At 45.1% G+C, this 13,131-nt stretch overlaps 1 protein-coding gene across 15 annotated transcripts in view; it reads left to right on the top strand.

Annotated features, from left to right (window-relative positions):
* Positions 1-13,131, top strand: part of TPM3 (tropomyosin 3) — a 38,003-nt gene that overhangs the window by 19,185 nt on the left and 5,687 nt on the right. For 4 of the 15 annotated variants that reach the window (XM_017855762.1, XM_017855789.1, XM_017855844.1 and 1 more), the window contains 5 exons: positions 1,209-1,326; positions 1,429-1,499; positions 2,299-2,374; positions 3,691-3,753; positions 3,932-4,001. In XM_017855762.1, coding sequence (XP_017711251.1) covers positions 1,209-1,326; positions 1,429-1,499; positions 2,299-2,374; positions 3,691-3,753; positions 3,932-4,001 — 398 coding nt within the window. Of the gene's footprint in view, positions 1-1,208; positions 1,327-1,428; positions 1,500-2,298; positions 2,375-2,913; positions 2,990-3,690; positions 3,754-3,931; positions 4,002-5,016; positions 5,100-6,458; positions 6,776-13,131 lie in introns of those variants that run through there. The other 11 variants (XM_017855780.1, XM_017855811.1, XM_017855832.1 and 8 more) reach the window with 6 other exon arrangements.

Here is a 13,131-nt window from a genome sequence, read left to right as displayed (position 1 = left end):
GTGACAAAGCGAGACTCCCTCTCAAAAAAAATAAATAAATAAATAAATAAATAAGTAATATTTATTTAGGTTTTTGAGGCAGAGTTTTACTCTGTCCCCCAAGCTGGAGTGCAGTGGCACAATCTCGGCTCACTGCAACCTCCACCTCCTGGGTTCAAGCACTTCTCATGCCTCAGCTTCCCCCAAGTAGCTGGGATTACAGGTGCCTGCCACCACGCCTGACTAATTTTTGTATTTCTAGTAGAGACGGGATTTTGCTATGTTGATCAGGCTGGTCTCAAAACTCCTGACCTCAGGTGATCTGCTGGCTTCAGCCTCCCAAAGTGCTGGGATTACAGGCGTGAGCCACCGCGCCCAGCCGCATATATCCATATATTTTTTTAATATTTAATTTCTTACTAAGTTTTTTTTTGAGCGTTGGGGGAGATGGAGTCTCACTCTGTTGCCCAGGCTGGAGTCCAGCAGTGCGATCTTGGCTCACTGCAACCTCTGCCTCCTGGGTTCAAAGTGATTCTCTTGCCTCAGTAGGTGGGATTACAGGTGCTTGCCACCATGCCCGGCTACTTTTTGTATTTTTAGTAGGGACAGGATTTCACCATGTTGGCCAGGCTCGTCTCGAACTCCTGACCTCAAGTGATCCACCTGCCTTGACCTGTCAGAGTACTGGGATTACAGGCATGCGCCACTGCGCCTGGCCAGGATGTATTATCTTTATAACAATCAGCTTTTTTGTTTTTTTTGGGGGGGGATGGAGTTTCACTCTTATTGCCCAGGCTGAAGTGCAATGTTTGGCTCTCGGCTCACCACAACCTCCACCTCTCGGATTCAAGTGATTCTCCTGCCTGAGCCTCCTAAGTAGCTAGGATTACAGGCATGCGCCACCATGCCCAGCTAATTTTGTATTTTTAGTAGAGACGGGGTTTCTCCATGTTGGTCAGGCTGGTCTTGAACTCCTGACCTCAGGTGATCTGCCCACTTTGGCCTCCCAAAGTGCTAGGATTACAGGCGTGAGCCGCTGCACCCAACCATAACAAAACGTTTTAAATGAAATAATTAAACTAAGGTGTGGGAGTAGTAACATGGAATTTCCATTTGAAGGGCAGACAGAGAGGAATGGGCTTTTAAAAGTACAATTCTAAGACCCTTGGAGTGGAGCTGACGACATACTCCTCGGGGTGTCAGTATTGCTTTTGTCCTGTTTCTGGCAGAGGTATGAAGGTTATTGAAAACCGGGCCTTAAAAGATGAAGAAAAGATGGAACTCCAGGAAATCCAACTCAAAGAAGCTAAGCACATTGCAGAAGAGGCAGATAGGAAGTATGAAGAGGTAAGTGACCTTCTGTTAGTCCCTCTCTTAGCCTTTTACAAAGAATAATGTGGTAAATGGCTCTTTTGCTTCACTAAGCTACACTGGGATCTTTTCCTGTAGGTGGCTCGTAAGTTGGTGATCATTGAAGGAGACTTGGAACGCACAGAGGAACGAGCTGAGCTGGCAGAGTCGTAAGTATCTAGCTCCCCAAATCTTGTCATACCAATTTGTCCCTTCCCCTTTGGCTTGGGCACTAATATGAATAAATTAGCATTCCTTCAACCTTGTTAAACAGGGCCTAGGAAATGGGAGTCATCTATAGTGCTTTTTTAGGCCCAAGAATGGTTATGGACTTCCTTATTCTCCTGGCTAGTGACAAGTGACAAAAGAGGCTTTCTTATTTTTTGTTGGTAGGTTTTACAAATTGAGAGCAAATAAGGACTAATACATGGTGAACAGTTAACTGGAAGATCCTACTGGGTCCTTCCACCTGGGGTGGAAGACATCAAAGTGGCTATCCTGGTTTAAGATCTGGTGTCTGGCTAGGTGTGGTGGCTCACACCTGTAGTCCCAGCTACTTAGGATGCCAAGGCAGGAGGATTGCTTGAACCCAGGAGTTGGAGGCCAGCCTGGGCATCATAGGGAGACCCTGTCCCTAAAACAAATTTAAAAAAAATAAATCTGGTGTCTGTTTTTGCCACTTTGCCAATCTGCTGGGGAACCTTAGGGCAAGGGTAGATACTAACTGCTCCCCCGTTGGTACCTTCTCGGCCTTGATTAACAAAGTCAGTGCTGATGCATATATATTTGTGCTTCCCTCTTACATTCCCGTCTGCCAGACATAACATATCATGACCATAGTGGTGTTCTCTTCCCATTTTTTGAATTTTTTTTTTTCATTTTGCTGCTTGTTTTCTTGCTGTGTTCCTTTTTGACCTTTCTCCCTCCCCACAACCTGGCTTGTGCCATCCCCGTGACTATCACTAACAGCCGTTGCCGAGAGATGGATGAGCAGATTAGACTGATGGACCAGAACCTGAAGTGTCTGAGTGCTGCTGAAGAAAAGGTACTAACCATTAAACCCACAGCAAGGTTATATATATGGTGTGGTTTTGTTTTGTTTTGTTTTTGTTTTGCAGCTGCCTCCCCTCCACTTGATTTTGTTGAGTGCTGTCTCATCTCTTCATGGAATGCTCCATTCTTTTCCACTTACTTGGCATCTTTCATCTCTTCTTTCCTAGTTGCTTTACTGCCTCTCCGCAGGGTCTCCTTCCTTTGGGTGATTTGGGGGACTGTTTGGGTTGGGCATTTGTTCCCACCTCCACCCCAGGTAGCAGTTATGACTCATTCCTGGTAGTGGATTTCTCTCAAGTGCTTTATTAGTATTCAAACATTTTGAGCCCAGGAAGGTCTAGCTCCTGACACGTTCTATGGTAGAGGGAGGAGGGTTGATGCTTGCTCAGGTTACTTGGGAACATCTCTTCCCCAGTATGCCTTCCAACTCTCTCTACATATAGGTTCAATTTACGTCTGTGTGTCTCTCTCCCTTTTTTTATTCTCTTCCTTTTCCCTTTTCCTCTCCTGTGGTATTTAAAATATTCACAGTAAGTGTTCTGAGCTGGAGGAGGAGCTGAAGAATGTCACCAACAACCTCAAGTCTCTTGAGGCTCAGGCGGAGAAGGTAGGGGCTGGTTTGTGAAAGTGACAGGCTTTGGGGCCTGGGCCCAGCCCTGCCCTTGATGAAAGACTGGAGATGCCCATTCCATATATAATCCAGTGAGGCGTGTCCTCTTCCTACCTCCTTACCATGTATTCAGGTTCTGGGTTTAATGCTACTCTCTGTGCATTTTGATTGCTTTAATTAAAATAACTTCATGGTCTCAGGTTACTGGAGTCATGTACTCCTCAGGCTGATACTGCTCTGCCAAAAAGCAATAATCAGGGGCCCTAACAGGCTTTCTGGCAGACAGATGGGGGCAACAGACAGAATCAGCTCTGAGACCTAATGAGCAATCAAGACAGATGACTTCACTTTGCCATCATGTGGGTGTGTTTTAGTCATGTGACCTTGGGGTGCCACTACTCTTGCTCATTAAGCAAGGGAAAGGAAAAACACCTCCTTGGGTTGATATGAATAATATCAAAGCTTAGATCCATCGTAAAAAGTCATGGAGAATTTTAACCTGAGGATCTCATGGCTCTAAAGACAGATTTCTGGATTTCAAGGACCTGTTTTCCAGAGCCAGGCCTTGCTCTTACTCTTGGACCATTCAGCACATTTAGTCCAAGAAGATATTCAATGTAAGAGTTAAGTGTAGGGAGGGGGGTATTGCTTGTGTGACTGATTTCTACTCTGAAAATTTTAATCTACTTACCTTACAGTACTCTCAAAAAGAAGACAAATATGAGGAAGAGATCAAGATTCTTACTGATAAACTCAAGGAGGTGAGCTGAGGGGATTATAGGGCAGGACCCAAAACATTTAGAGGTATATAAGACATTAATGTGGACTTAGACTGGCTGGTTTGGGTTCTGAAAGGTCCAGAAGTAGAAGGCGGAAGAAATAGAGATTGTTCTTCTTTGTCTTCATCTCTGATTCTGACTAATTTCATATTTCTCCCAGGCAGAGACCCGTGCTGAGTTTGCTGAGAGATCGGTAGCCAAGCTGGAAAAGACAATTGATGACTTGGAAGGTATGGAACCTTGAGTAGGGATTGAAACAGAGAAATGTAAAGGAAGACCTTGCCCATTAACTATTAATCTCTTTTTCTGTATACCAAAGGAAGTTGGTATGACTTGGCATGTATTAATACGTGCACTGTCCTATGCCACAGCTAAGCAAAGTGGGTCAAACCCTAGAATTGGTTTTTCAAATGTAATCTTTTGCTTTAAGAAGACTTCACCAAATAGTCTCCAATTTGTACCCTTCCCTTTGAGGAGAATTATAATGGCTGCATTTACCTCCAATTTAGTAGTCTTAAACCTTTAGTCTGTGGGTTTAAATGGAAGCCATGATTTCAGAAGGGCAAGGTGCAGGTCATTTCATGGCTACTTTCCACAGTTCTTTTCACCACTCCAGTTGTGGGGTATTTATCCAAGAAATGAAGTTGTGGAGTAACCACATCTGAACACTGACCACTGTGAGGAGCTTTCTAAATACTTTTCTGTCCCTGTAAGTTGGTAACTGCCATCCACCCTGACAAGGGGACGTACTCTTTGCTTTGAGAACTCTGATGTATGCTCCTTTGGTACGTTCTCTTGGCAGAGTTGCAGGGGCAGCCTGTGGAGCAGAGGGGCCACTAATAGGGCTCACATTTTGTAGGTAGAGAAGTGTCTGAATATGGATGTATACTGTTTCCCTTTGCTATTTTTGTTCAATTAAGTGTTACCACTGCTAGGAATTGGGTACCTGAATGGGAGTGGTATCCTCTTGAGTGCTTTTGGTAATAGGAATTTCTAGTTATGACTGTGCCCAGGTTCTCAGTCCTTGCTGCAGTCGATCAGGAGTATCAAGAAAGGCAGTTGGTCATAGGAGAGAGTAGATCTGAAAATGTCCAGTCATGGTTGCCAGAGTAGATGTTTTCCTAACTGTGGTATTAGACCCACAGTCACACTTTCCTAATTTCTAATGATTCCCTCTCTTCATCTGCTTCTGAAACCTTTCACTCTGTCCCCTCATTCCTCCCTGTGGTTCCTGTGCCTGTCCAGATGAGCTCTATGCCCAGAAACTGAAGTACAAGGCCATTAGCGAGGAACTGGACCACGCCCTCAATGACATGACCTCTATGTAACTATCTGACAGCAGAGTGGGGCTGGGATCTTGGCTTGTGGGTGGATGGGGGTACAAGCTATGCATAGTGGTGTGCTTTGGTTTTATCCTTTGGAAACTATAATCTCCACCCTTATCTTTGAAACATTGGTGCTGGTTATTTGGCAAAAGCTCTGGAGGCATGGCCGGGCGCGGTGGCTCACGCCTGTAATCCCAGCACTTTGGGAGGCTTAGGCGGGTGGATCACTTAAGGTCAGGAGTTGGAGACCAGCCTGGCCAATATGGTGAAACCCCGTCTCTACTAAAAGTATAAAAATTAGCCAGGCGTGGTGGCAGTGCGCCTGTAATCCCAGCTACTCAGGAGGCTGAGCCAGGAGAATTGCTTGAGCCTGGGAGGCAGAGGTTGCAGTGAGCCAAGATCGTGCCACTGCACTCCAGCCTGGGCAACAGAATGAGACCCCATCTCAAAAAACAAACAAATAAACAAAAACATTAAAGGCCAGGCATAGTGGCTCACACCTGTAATCCCAGCACTTTGGGAGGCCGAGGTGGGCGGATGACTTGAGGCCAGGAGTTCAAGACCAGCCTGGCCAACATGGCGAAACCCTGTCTCTACTAAAAAATATTTAAAAAGTTAGCCGGCTTGGTGGCGCACGTCTATAATCCCAGCTACTTGGGAGGCTAAGGCAGGAGAATCGCTTGAAACCAGGAGATAGAGGTTGCAGTGAGCCGAGATGATGCCACTGCACTCCAGTCTGGGTTAAAGAGTAAAACTGTCTAAGAAAAAAAAGCTCTGGAGGCAATTAATCTTGGATAAGAAGGAGAACCCTGACTGACTTGTAATTTTTATGTTTTGTATTCATAGTTTCTTCATTACACTGTGATTTTTCTATTTGCTTCTCAAATTTAGTCTTCTCAGAAGGAATACTGCTAGAGGTAGAATACATACAACTAAGGAAATAGGGCCCACAGAGCCAGGGACTTGGGCCCTGACACATTAAAATAAAATTCAGGCCTCCTGGGTGTGTTTAATTGGTTCCCTGATATTAAAGTTCAGGGAACTACCCAAGATGGGAAATACCAAATTCACCTAAGAATTGAGCTGAGTCCCAGAAGCAAGCCAAGTGATAAACAGCACCAAAGCCAGTTGTTGGGACTTCATCTGTTTGCTGTGGATCCCTGATCCTTGATGCTAATCTGCCTCTTTGTATCTTTCCCACTAACACTGAAAAGAAGCCACATTTCTCAGGCTGAAGTGTCTGGCTCTCTTTTATTATTCCTGCTGCCACCTCTTCCTTTTTTTCCTCTTCCTTTCTCCCAATTTGCTATCTAGATTGATGCTAGTCCTTCTCACCTAGAGTATCCTTACTTTTTCATGCAGATAATTATCACCGTTTCTGCTCTGTTCTGGATCTGCCCCCTTTACTCCTCGGGGAACCCAGCGCCCCACTCTCGCTCTGGATTCCATTTGGGTCAGCCTGGCTGGTCCCCAAGGCATTAAGATGGGGGGACACAAAGCAACTTATGTATTTTCTTCCACCCCCACCCCAGATTAAAATGTTAAGCTGCTGGAAACCTCATGCCACCCTGCATTTGTGTCATTGACAAAGCTGCTGCTGTCCCTAGGAAGGAGCCTTGGGGGTGTGATGTGGGGAAGAGCTATCGTAGGCTCCTCCTCCTCTGACTTATATAATCAAAGCCACTTTTGTGTGTGTCTATTTTTTCTTGACATTTAAACTCAGCTGATCTGATTCTACCAGAGTGATGGATTTAGTACAGGTTCCTCAGGATAGTAATTTTAGTTACACTCCTCAAGCTGAACAAGATTAAATTCCTTATTTCTAGGTTCTTAAATCATCCTGCCTGCAGTGTTTCCATTCTCTCTTCAGGTCTTCCTCCTTTGGTGTGGTGTCATTGGGAAGCCATTGAAGTGACTCTCAATACACATTCTGTACCCTTTTACTTATGGTTCAAATGGTGCATCCTCAGAACACCCAGTGAACCCAATATATTATTGCTAAGATTGACTATGTCAACCCCAGTCACAGAAAAATACACAAAGGATAGAATTCTCGACAGTTTTACTTTTTCTTCTTTACACCTTTCTTACATATTTGAGACTCGCTACCATTTGTCTGCTAGTGTGTGACTAGTGGGATATAAGTGATAAATTATTATTGGGAAAACTAAAATGGCCAGTCATGCGTATTTCAAACAATGTGCATATGAGGCCAATGATTTATTACATACATAAATTTCTGCTAGTAAAATTTCCCTTGGTTCATATTGTGGAATTAAATATCAACATTTTAGAAATTCCCATTACAGGCTGGGTGCGGTAGCTCGCGCCTGTAATCTCAGCACTTTGGGAGGCTGGGGCGGGTAGATCACCTGAGGTCATGAGTTCGAGACCAGCCTGGCCAACATCGTGAAACCCCATCTCTACTAAAAATACAAAAATTATCTGGGCTTGGTGGTGGGTGCCTGTAATCCCAGCTACTCCGGAGGCTGAGGCAGGAGAATCGCTTGCACCTGGGAGGGGAGGTTGCAGTGAGCCAAGATCGTGCCACTGCATTCCAGCCTGGGCGACAGAGTGAGACTCCATCTCAAAAAAAAGGAATTCCCATTCCAATTTACACAGCAGAGATTTCTTAATAGTATAGTGAATTATATTAATCCAAGCATCTAAGTGTTGTTCACTTAGTACTCTAGTTTCCCAGCAGGGTGTGTATTTAAAATTTGCTTTTCTTTTAGCTGGGTGCAATGGCACGTGCCTGTAGTACCTGTAGCTACTTGGGAGACTGAGGCAGGAGGATTGCTTGAGCCCAGGAGTTCTGCACTGTAGTGTGCTATGCAGGTCAGGTGTCCTTACTAAATTTGGCATCAGTATGGTGACCTCCTGGGAGTGGAGAACAACAAGGTTGCCTAAGAAGGGGTGAACTGGCCCAGGTCAGAAATGGAACAGGTCAAAATTCCTGTGCTGATCAGTCGTGGGACTGCACCTGTAAATAGCCACTGTAGTACTCCAGCCTGGGCAACACAGCGAGATTCCATCTGTTAAAATTACTTTTGCTCTTCTTTTAAACAAGTATAATCAGGCAGGGAAGTTTTCCTTAATCTAAAACTTTAAGTCTCATATCAAATTCAGCGTTTCTTTTTTTTTTTTTGAGACGGAGTCCTTGCTCTGTCCGCCCGGCTGGAGTGCAGTGGCCGGATCTCAGCTCAGCTGCAAGCTCCGCCTCCCGGGTTTATGTCATTCTCAACTGCCTCCGGAGCCTCCGAGTTAGCTGGACTACAGGCGCCCCGCTCCACTCGCCCGGTAGTTTTTGCATTTTAGTAGAGCGGGGTTTCACCTGTGTTAGCCAGGATGGTCTCGATCTCCTGACCTCGTGATCCGCCCGTCTCGGCCTCCCAAAGTGCTGGGATTAACAGGCTGAGCTCACCGCGCCCTGGCCAAATTCAGGTTTCTTTTTGTGCATTCCATTTCTTACTGCTGCATAGCCCTTGAGATTAAGGTTCAGATTCATTTATTCAGCTGACACTTCCTGGTATCTTCTAGGTATAGGATATTATTAAGATGGAGACAGAAATAAAGATGGAGGCACCATTCCTACTCTCAAGTTGCTTAGAATCTACTAGGAGAGAGAACATACATAAAGCTACAGATACTGTGTGATGAGTGCCACAAATAATAGTGTTATGGGAGTTGAGTAGAGGGGAAGAGATTGATCCTAGTGGGGATGAATTAGAAAAACTCATGGAAGAAGGCATGTAATAGGTACTTCATAAACACGTTAAAACTTTTTTTTTTTTTTTTTGGAGATGGAGTTTGAGTCTTATCACCTAGGCTGGAGTTCAGTGGCATGATCTTGGCTCACTGCAACCTCTGCCTCCCGGGTTCAAGCAGTTCTCCCACCTCAGCCTCCCGAGTAGCTGGGATTACAAGCGCCTGTCACCACACCCAGCTAATTTTTGCATGATTAGTAGAGGTGAGGTTTCACCATGTTGGCCAGGCTGGTCTCAAACTCCTGACCTCAAGTGATCCACCGACTTCAGCCTCCCAAAGTGCTGGAATTACAAGCGTGAGCCACTGTGGCCGACCAAAATGTTAAACTTGCATATTCATTTTTATTGGGTTCCAAAAGTGGATTTTTGATAAGCAGAGTTGGGTCATGGGATAGTGAATATTGAGCATTCCATTTATTTATTTATTTATTTTTCTCTTTTTAAGATGGAGTCTTGCTCTGTGGCCCAGGCTGGATGGAGTGCAGTGGTGAGATCTTGGCTCACTGCAACCTCCACCTCCTGAGTTCAAGCGATTCTCCTGCCTCAGCTTCCCGAGTAGCTGTGATTATAGGTACCTGCCACCATGCCCAGCTGATTTTTGTATTTTTATTAAGGATGGGGTTTCAGCATGTTGGCCAGGCTGGTTGCAAACTCCTGACCTCAAGTGATCTGCCCGCCTCAGCCTCCCAGTGTTGGGATTACAGGCATGAGCCACTACACCTGGCCTGAGCATTCCATTTAAAGAGAAACAAAATAATAAAGGCATTGATAGAGATGAGAAGGCCACAATAGCTATAAAGTTAGATTTAGACAGAGTAGGGGACAGGGTTGTGTGTTAAAATCAGGCTGAGGAGTTATCATGTTACTTGGGAGGAAATGGGGATGCCACTAGAGATTTTGAACAGGAATATGCTGTGATCCGAACAGCATATAAGAAGAGTTAATTTGGTAACGAATTTGCAGTGATTCACTAACATGGTGTTTCCCACATTTCAGCCATTAACATTACCATTTTTGATGGCTTTTTCCATATCCACTGCTGCCTACATTGAGATAGATCAGATCTACTCATTTCCAAATTTATTTTATTCTTTTTTTTTTTTTTTGAGACAGAGTCTCACTCTGGTCTCCCAGGGCTGGAGCGCAGTGGCGCGATCCCGGCTCCACTGCAAGCTCCGCCTCCCGGGTTCATGGCATTCTCCTGCCCAGCCTCCCAAGCAGGCTGGGACTACAGGCGCCCGCCACCACGCCCGGCGCTAGTTTTTTTTTTTTTTTTTTTTTTTTTTTTTTTTTTTTTTTTTTTTTGTATTTTTTGGTAGACGGGGTTTCACCATGTTAGCCAGGATGGTCTTGATCTCCTGACCTCGTGATCCGCCCGTCTCGGCCTCCCAAAGTGCTGGGATTACAGGCTTGAGCCACTGAGCCCGGCATTTTATTCTTACTTGACACAATTCTATCTTAAAATCAAAGGTTTGATATGTTAGTGTTTTTTCCTAATCACATTAAAGTAACTATAGCAGTGAATGTACCACACTTTGGAAAAAATTAGGTTAGGTTAATTTCGTTTTCTAGGAGAGAATAATCAGGGTCTGAGCTACAGTAGTGGCAGGAGAGATTGCGCTAAATAAAGACAGGCATTGTGAAAGGCCTGGCCACTTGATGTGAGGAGGAAAAGACAAGGATGACTGGGTTTTAGAGTAGGAAAATGAGCCAGGTGCAGGCTCATGCCTGTAATCCCAGCATTTTGGGAGGCTGAGGTGAGAAGATTCCTTGAGTCCAGGAGTTCGAGACCAGCCTGGCAACAAAGTGAGACCCTGTCTCTACAAAATATTGTAAAAACTTAGCCAGACATGGTGGTGTGTGCCTGTAGTCTTATCTACCTGGAGGACTGAAGCCAGAAGATCCTTTGAGCCCAGGAGTCTGAGGCTGCAGTGATCTGTGATTGTACTGCTGCACTTCATCCTGGGTGACAGAATGAGACCTCCCAAAAAAAGAGAGTAGGAAAATGGTGGGGTTAAAGATGTAAGGAGATCGTGTTGTCCTGGTTTGGGGAGCTGGGGGAAGGATAAGAAGATACGGCTGACAATCTGGCAGGTATCTGGGTGAAAACAAAATTCTAGGGCTTGAGGCAGAGAGGTTGACATAGAGAGTTGGGAATCCATATGGGGTACAGGTAGTTTATGCCATGGAGGTAAATTAGAACCATAAAGGACAATTGCAAATATAAAAAAAAGAATTAAACAATGAGGAAAATGTTATGTAAGAGGAGGAGCCAAATGGAACTGATTGGAGGGAAAGAAGATGGATGAGTAGTTCTTTAAAAAGTTCTGGGTTGGATCGTTTCTAGTGGTTCTTCAACAGAGAGGCTGAGAAGGAAGATAACTGAAAATGGGACGTTCACTGATACTTTAGTAATTTGAGGGTACATTTTGAGTGTTAAGAAGTCAAGAGGAGGAGTCATTTTCAGGGGCAAAAGAGTGTATTGGTAGGGAGAAGATTATATAGGCAATATAGTTTACTTTAGAGCAGTGTTTTCCAGCAGAACTTCTGGTAATGATGTCCGATACATTAGCCACATGTGGCACTCAAAACGTGGCTAGTGTGGCTGAGGGGCTAAAATTTAATTGTATTTCATTGTAGTTCATTTCAATTTAATTAGCTACATGTGGCTAGTGGCTATTATATTGGAAAACGCATTTCTAAATATTTAGATTCTGGGCAGAAGAAGTTGGCTTTGATATGAAGAAAGGCTTCTTAGAAAGGAAGGAAGTAGACCCGGTGTGGTGGCTCACGCTTGTAATCCCAACACTTTGGGAGGCTGAGGTGGGCGGATCACAACGTCAGGAGATCAAGACCATCCTGGCCAACATGGTGAAAACCCGTCTCTACCAAAAATACAAAAATAGCTGGGTGTGGTGGTGCGTGCCTGTAGTCCCAACTACTTGAGAGGCTGAGGCAGAAGAAAGAAAAAAGAAGAAGAAGGAAATAAGAGAGAGAGAATGGGAGAAAAGTAAGATCTCTGATCTATGGTATCTCCTGTTTTCCCTGTGGTATGATTAGTGTGAGCAAGGATAGAGACCCACAAGCTGGGGTAGCAAAGTGAACAATGAAGTACTATGTAGTTAGTGCTAATGCTAAATTCATTCCTTTCTTTAAAGCTTAATATCCTTGCAGAAGCTATCCTGTGTTACTTGAGCCTGGACTAGTATTAGGATGAAGTCAGGCATCAGAGTAAAACATTTGTCCCCTTAATGTTACCCCCTCCTCTTAATTTCTAAGAACCACGGGCCCATTTTGCCCTTGCTTGTTACCATCATTGAGATGAGGAATAAAGGTGTGGTAACCCCATGTTATCTGATAGGTGCAACTGACCTATTCTGTTGGGCAGCTTTATCTTAGCCCCAACCAAAGATATTCCTTTCAATGTGGCATTGGTTGAATACTGTCCAGCTCCATGAGTTTTTTTGTTTGTTTGTTTTCTTGAGATGGAATCTTGCTGTCACCCAGGCTGAAGTGCCGTGGCACAATCTCGGCTCACTGCAACTTCCACCTCCCAGGTTCAAGCGATTCTCCTGCCTCAGCCTCCCGAGTAGCTGGGATTACAGGCACGCACCAGCATACTTGTCTAATTTTTACATTTTTGTAGAGACGGGGTTTCACGTGTTGGCCAGGCTGGTCTTGAACTCCTGACCTCAAATGATCTGCCTGCCTCAGCCTCCCAAAGTGCTGGGATTACAGGCGTGAGCTACCATGCCCGGCCTTTTTTTTTTTTTTTCTTTTCCTTTTTTTTCTTTTTTGAGACGGAGTCTCGCTCTGTTGCCCAGGCTGGAGTGCAGTAGCATGATCTCGGCTCACTGCAAGCTCTGCCTGCCGGGTTTAAGTGATTCTCCTGCCTCAGCCTCCTGAATAGCTGGGATTACAGGCATGTGCCACCATGCCCGGCTAATTTCTGTTTTTAGTAGAGACTAGGCTTCACCATGTTAGTCAGGCTGATCTCGAACTCCTGACCTCGTGATGCACCCATCTCGGCCTCCCAAAGTGCTGGGATTACAGACTTGAGCCACTGCACCCGGCCAGGGGGCTGTTTCTTTTCTTTTTTTTTTTTTTGAGACGGAGTCTTGCTCTGTCGCCCAGGCTGGAGTGCAGTGGCTGGATCTCAGCTCACTGCAAGCTCCGCCTCCCGGGTTTACGCCATTCTCCTGCCTCAGCCTCCCGAGTAGCTGGGACTACAGGCGCCCGCCACCACGCCCGGCTAGTTTTTTGTATTT

The sequence above is a fragment of the Rhinopithecus bieti genome, unplaced genomic scaffold, assembly GCF_001698545.2.
Source record: "Rhinopithecus bieti isolate Rb0 unplaced genomic scaffold, ASM169854v2 scaffold_3033, whole genome shotgun sequence".
Taxonomy (NCBI): domain Eukaryota; kingdom Metazoa; phylum Chordata; class Mammalia; order Primates; family Cercopithecidae; genus Rhinopithecus; species Rhinopithecus bieti.
The sequence above is the reverse complement of the archived record's forward strand: the minus strand, read 5'-3'. Positions and strand labels throughout refer to the sequence as shown.